This window comes from Takifugu flavidus, unplaced genomic scaffold, assembly GCF_003711565.1.
Source record: "Takifugu flavidus isolate HTHZ2018 unplaced genomic scaffold, ASM371156v2 ctg888, whole genome shotgun sequence".
NCBI lineage: Eukaryota > Metazoa > Chordata > Actinopteri > Tetraodontiformes > Tetraodontidae > Takifugu > Takifugu flavidus.
In genome coordinates this window covers 1-6,830 of record NW_026622498.1, presented here as the reverse complement: position 1 = coordinate 6,830, position 6,830 = coordinate 1, and the positions used below count along the sequence as shown (strand labels likewise).

The 6,830-nt window shown below is 39.5% G+C and overlaps 1 protein-coding gene and 1 long non-coding RNA gene across 2 annotated transcripts; both read left to right on the top strand.

Moving 5' to 3' along the window:
* The first annotated feature begins 1,100 nt into the window (after positions 1-1,100).
* Positions 1,101-2,061, top strand: LOC130521344 (uncharacterized). The gene is made up of 3 exons (XR_008949291.1): positions 1,101-1,581; positions 1,669-1,726; positions 1,875-2,061. It is a non-coding gene; the product is annotated as an uncharacterized LOC130521344 (long non-coding RNA).
* A 3,102-nt stretch (positions 2,062-5,163) lies between these two features.
* LOC130521345 (uncharacterized) lies at positions 5,164-6,820 on the top strand (the record flags this gene model as incomplete). Its single annotated transcript, XM_057024929.1, has 4 exons — positions 5,164-5,224; positions 5,267-5,402; positions 5,555-6,150; positions 6,345-6,820. Coding segments are annotated over exons 1-4 (1,269 nt in total), but the record flags the coding sequence as incomplete, so codon positions are not given.
* Positions 6,821-6,830: the final 10 nt, after the last annotated feature.

The following is a 6,830-nucleotide window of genomic DNA, read 5'->3' as shown; positions in this document are numbered from 1 at the left end:
GATCCTTTCATCATTTCACTCTTCATTTGTTTGTGTTTTCTTACTGTTACGTAGTTCCCATTTACAGTACCCTCACTTGCATTATCACAGGTTTTCTTCAGTTTATATGTGATATCTGTATTTTTCTACTTTTAACCATGATTCTATGTTTACCATCTTCTCTCAGAAATATATGTTGAAAAGACTCCAAGGGAGGGTCATGTCAAACTGAGCTGTAACACCAGCTGTCCTCCCACAAACACTCAATGGTACACGAACGGAAAAATGCATGAAGACCCATTACAACCAATACCCAACATGTCTCAAGACAACTTCCTGTGTGCTGTCAGTGGTGTCAAGGAGCTGCAGTCTGATGAAGTCTGTGAGTATCACCAAACCCGTGGCCTGAACATAGAAACAAGATAAAGTTTTGATGTGGTTTTATCATAAATCCTTACTGTTAAAAATATGTAAATATGAATTTGAGATGTAACAGTCAGAAAAAAATCATAATTAAAGAATCCACTCAAAAATGTCAAGGTTTAAAGTGAATTTCCTTTGAGTTTCATCAAAACTGACACTGTCTTTGCTTTCATCTGTCAGGTGCTGCTGACAAATCCTGCCTGACTGTGAATTATAAAAAAGAGAATCTGTGCTTTGGAAGGTTCCTCAGTAAACATCTCAAGTAAATATTCCAGTTCAAACTACACAAAATCCAAGGCTAAACACTGGTCTAGAATAATCTGGAATGGTGAGAAGGAGGAGAGAAGGAATGTATTGAAAACTGATCATTTTACATATCATGAGGACCATGAGAAGCAGATTAACACACTGTCAATTAAATCTGTGGAGCAAAATGACTCAGCAGAATACAGATTCAGGCACCAAGATGACAACACAAGTCAGAAACCCGGAACTGTTCTGATTGTTACAGGTAAATCTGGATCATAAAATATAAAACAAGCTTAAATCGAGAGAGCTTTGTATCTGAGCCACATCAAAATACAAGATTTTCTCATTTTGCCTTCAATAAGTAAATAGTTCAAATCAAAACTGAAGTTAAATAAAAGTTATCTTTCATAGGAAATGTGCTAACTTCATGTAAATTAGTGCTGAAATTTTAGCATGAATGTGTGGAAAACAGCAGAGGCAAAAATTGTTGATCATTTCTACAGTTTTGTGAATCACTTTACATGATAAAGTGCTTTCCTGTCTGAAACATGTGTGAAAATATCTGTTTTCTGCATTTGAATCAGACATAAAAGTCAAGATCAGTCCATCTACAGAGGTGACAGAAGGTGATCGAGTCAAACTGACCTGCAGCACCAGCTGTCCTCTGACCAACAACAAGAACTACATCTGGTACCTGAATGATCAACTTCTACAGCTGCCAGAGCACCAAAACAAACACCTGGTTCTGGATGTGGTCACAACTCAGCATGCAGGAAACTACTCCTGTGCTGTGAACACTCAGAGAGATGTTAGATCTCCTGAAAAGACACTCAGAGTTCAGAGTTCCTCATTAAAATGGACCCTGGCGGCAGCTGCAGGAGTTCGTGTTGCTCTCCTGGTCTTCACCTCACTTGTCATCATCTGGATTATGTGGGTGAAAATGGTCACTTTAAAGCAAGAACTGTTTCATTTGTATTATATTGTATATTAACTCAGCACTTTTTGGTTGAAAATCAGAAAAAGCAAGTTTTCCAATCAACATTCAGGACCTGGGATGTCAGACAACATTGAGATGGTAAATATATACAGTGTTTGTTAAATATTTCAAGTTATCACTCAAGACCCCTCCCTCACATGTTTCTAATTGTATCACAAGTGACTTCAGACTGAAGACACTGAATTGCATCTGGATTAGAGGCTAAATCTTGGTGGTTTCTCCTCAGCAAAACCCTGAGAGCCACTATGAAAACGTGGCAACAGCAAAAACAGAGCAAGATGATCATCAATAAAGCAGACTTCACTTCACCCGACAACACACCGATGATCTCTATGCCTCTCTTTCTCCACTGTCTTCTAACTCTCACCACTGCTGACACTGGAAACAACATTAAAAGACATCTAAATATGCAATAGTTTTGTCTTCATTATAATGATGTAGTCCTGTGTTGGGTGTTAACGCAGCTGTTAAAGCTCGTATGTATGTGATGGTTTCAGGTCGGGTCACCACAGCTAAAATGAAAATAGATATTTCTGTCCTTGACCTTCTACCTCACTGCAGCAACTTTGTAATAAAATTTAAAGGACAAGATTATGGAAAATCTATAAAATTGCATGACACGGATGTTTACTAGAGGTCTTTTTAAACCACAAATAATAGCAGGAAGTGGAGATTGGAAGGTACGTGCCGACTTTACAAAGTTCTCTGATACTTGATACTTTGTGAGTTGGAGTTTAGTTAACATCAAAAGCATCATAAACTTGTCAAACCTCCTGTGGTGTTGATTACAAAACTAACAGTGCATGAAGTTAATGGTGAGCCTCCAGGTTTTCACTTGTGTTTCCTCTCTGCTGAAGGGGTTCTGGGGAAAGGCAGCAGCATCTGTGCCTTAAAAGGTACTTCATTGAATCTGTCCTGCTCAGCTGAACATTCTACAATTCCAAAATGGTTCAAGCTGAATGGAACCACGTGGACAGATGTGTCTGTTAATGGAAGTAGCCTAAAACACCAGATATCTAAAGATACCCACCCGACTTTATTATTCATGGATTTAACAAAGGACAACAAAACATCTTACTGCTGCAATGAGAAACCAGAAAACTGCCATGAAGACCACATTCAGCTCACTGTTACAGGTAAACTTGATGACTGACTAACTTTAAGAGAAAGGGACGAGTTTGTGCTAATTCGCTGTATCTTTCTCTTCATCTCAGCCCTGCAGGTGAAGGTGTTTCCCACCACAGACGGACAGACGGTAACACTGATGTGCAGCACCACCTGTACTCTGACTGAAAAACCAAACTTTAATAAAGGGTAACTGTAAACATGTACATTAGAAATATACTATGAAATAGGTGCTGATGTTTCCCATTTTACTAAGACTTAGTAAAATCTGTCCTACCAGGCTGAAAATGCATTCAGTGGGATAGAAAACCCTTCAGGATCGTGGCCCTTGAGGACTGAGTTTGACATATGTGCGACTAGTGTATAAGACAGAGTAGGCTTTTTTCACTTGAGAAACATTGCAAAGATTTGGAAAATATTGATGCAGCATGAAGCATCCAGCATGAAGCATTTGTTACTTCCAGGCTAGACTATTGTAGCTCAATATTATCAGGATGTGCAAATAGTGCTGAGAAGTCTCAAGCTCATGCAAACTGCTGCAGCTACAGTTCTGACCCGACTAACAGAAGAGATCACATGACTCCTGAGCTGGCTTCTATTCATTGGCTGCCCATTAACCAGCTCCCTGTCCAGGTACAGGAGGCTGACTCCCTCTACTTTTAAGATGAGGCCTAAAACCTTACTCTTTGAGAAAGCATATGGTACAGTAATTCCGTTGTTACAGTTATAATTATAGTCAGACTAATTACCATACGCAGGAAATGTATTATTTGGATACATTCTTTTATTTATGCTGCTATGTGCCGATGCTGCTGGGGTACAGAAACATGATCGCCTGATGGGTTTCTGTCACGCACGCTGGTTCATGGCTGCCTCTCCTCTCCTCTCCCATTTGAGTCTGGACCTGATCAAAATTTCTTCCCTTGAAAGGTGAGTTTCTCCGTGCCACTATTGCCTGTTGAGGGTCAGGCCCTGTTTTCTGCAAAAAACCCCTAGAGAGAATTTAGATTGTAACAGACATAAAAGTAAAGATGAAATGAACTGAACTGCCTTACAGTATGCTGATGTGGTATTCTGTACAGGGAAGTTGAAAGAAAAATGTTTTGGGAAACATAAATAAATTCTCGAATTTAAAAAATATAATTTCAAAACCCAACCATGACAGCATTGTGCCATTTTAGTCTCTTCCTCTTTATTGTGGGTTTGTCTATAAAAAGTGCTCCTGACACTAACCTCTCATTCTTGTCTTATTATCTTGTCTTATTTCATCTATAAATCTTAACCCTTTAATGCACAACATGGGTCTAAAGTGGCCCGACTGAGTTTTTATTTGCTTTATCTTCGCAATTAATTAATTTTATTACTCAGCATTCCAGGTATTCCTCAATTAACTTGTTTTTGATCATAATTCATCCTTCTTGTATAATTTTATTTTTTACATTTTGAATAAAAACACTTTTTACATCACTACCCCTCTAATGCACAACATGGGTCTAAAATGACCCGTAACCATTTCCCATGTTATTTCATGTGTTTCTATGCTGAATGTTTATAATCAATGTATTTACTCATTTATTAATCAAACTATTCATTAACTTTTAATTGTTTTATCTAGCACAAATCCTCATATTAAGTGTTCTGTTCTTCCTTTATGAATAAGCATAGCTTTTGTCAGTCTTCATGAAGTTTTCCCACGTCCACATGGGTCAGACCCACATTTTTAACATACAGTATTTACAGTATTTACCACTGTGGAGAAGATTGTATTTGAAGACCTGAAACATGTAAGTCTTATTTACAATAATTATCATATTACCTAATAAGAAATTTGATGTGATAACTCTGCATAATTATTGATTATGTAATTAATTTGAATTTGAAGAATAAGTAGCTCCATTTCTTGTCAGAAAGGGAAAAATTTTCAATCGGCTACCGTAGCTAGCTCGCTGTTGACATTTGATGACTTGTGAAACATACATATATGATAATTGATAAGGGTTACCTTGAAAATTAGTCATACAGTCTATTAATTAGTCATAAGTATATTAGACTACTTATTTCAGAAAGAAAAATAACTAGCCTATTGGTTAGCTAGTTAGACTTGTCAAAGTAACTGCTGCTAGCTAGCTAGACTTGTGAAATATAAATAAGTAAATATAAAATAAATAATAAATATAATAGAAATAAGTTAATATAACTGATAAGGTTTAGTTACCTTGAGAAAAAGTACATTACTTGGACACCAAAATAAAGCTAAACTAGTGACAGTTGACAGATCCTGTCACTAGAAATGCCTCAAGATCATAATAAACCCTAGCTGCCCCACTATCAAGCTTGTCTCTGTATACTGATGATGATATTTTGTGCATTTGCTTTTCTATATTCAGATCATGGCTGTTCAGAGATTCACAGCTGAAATGGTTGTGGGGATGCTGCAGAAGGGACTGGAAGGTGAGGATGGAATTGGTCCTGATTCTGAGTCTGAAATTTCAGATGAAGATAATGACCCAGCCTATGTGTCTCAGGGTCAAGCTGGAGTTATGGGTGTGTCTCTCCTGAATGAAGAAGACTCTTCTGATGACCAAGAGGGCTCATCTGATGAGTCTCCTGAAGAGGAAATTCAGACCCAGTCAGATAGATTTAGTAAAAACGGGTCTTACTGGAATGAGAATCCCCCCACTCATGGCAGAATAAAAAGCCATAACATTCTGAGGAGCTGCCAGGACCTACACCTGGATCAGTAGCAGTTTCACCTAAGGATGCCCCGGATAAATTCATCAGCGACAACATCATCGAGGAGGTTCTGAAATGCACCAATTTAGAGGGACGCAGAGCAGCCGCAGTAAAAGGGAAAGACTGGAAAAGTATCGACAAGGAAGAATTCCTGGCCTTTATCGGTTTGACCCTACTTGCAGGGGGGGACAAGAGCTGGGATGTTGCCTTGCGGGAGCTGTTTCTCGACCCCCTGCAAAATCCATTTACAAGGCCACCATGGGTGTCGGGAGATATGAAAATATCCGTCGCTTCCTACGGTTTGACGACAGGAGGACCAGGGCTTTGCGACTGGAAACAGACCACATGGCGGCATTCAGATACGTGTGGGAGTGCTTTCTGGACAACTGCAGAAGACGGTTCATCCCCAGTGACTGTGTCACCATTGACGAGCAGCTGGTGCCGTTCCGGGGCAGGTGCAGGTTTTACAATATATGCCCAGCAAGCCGGCGAATATGGCCTAAAAATATTCTGGATGTGCGATGCAAGGGTGCCTTACACAATAGACGGAACTGTCTACACAGGGAGGCAGCCAGGAGAGGAGATTAAGAAGAAGCTTGGGGAGACTGTTGTCCAACAATTGTGCAGTGGGATCAGAGGGACAGGTGAATGCATATTATCAGTTCTATCCATGTTTACAGTCTCTCATACTGTGTAATTTTATTTAAATGGTTTATTGTAAGCAAAATAGAATAGAATAAATAAGAATGAAAGAAAGAATAAATGTGAGATCAGTGAATTTAATTTTTAATTCTATGTTGTATACTGATAAAGTGCAATCTTTTTTTTCCTCCCATAGGCCGCAACATCACGATGGACAACTTTTTCACCAGTGTCCCTCTGGCTGAGAAGCTCCTTGAGAAGGACCTAACAATTGTAGGCACTCTCCGACAGAACAAGGCTGATATCCCACCTGTGATGAAGCCATCCAAACTGCGTGAGATCTACAGCTCAGAGTTTGGATTCAGAGGCAACATGACCATGGTGAGCTACGTCCCAAAAAAAGGAAAGTCTGTTGTCCTCTTGAGTACAATGCATGACGACAAAGCAGTGGATGAGAGCAACCACAAGAAGAAGCCCGATGTGATCCTGTTCTACAACCAAACCAAAGGAGGTGTAGACATAATGGATCAAATGGTTAGCGCATACACATGTAAGCGGAGAACAAGGAGGTGGCCAATGGTCCTCTGGTCTAACATGCTGGATGTTGCGACCCTTAATGCATTAGCAAGCTTCACATCACAACACCCGGGGTACATGAGTGGCATAAGCAACGCACGCCGCC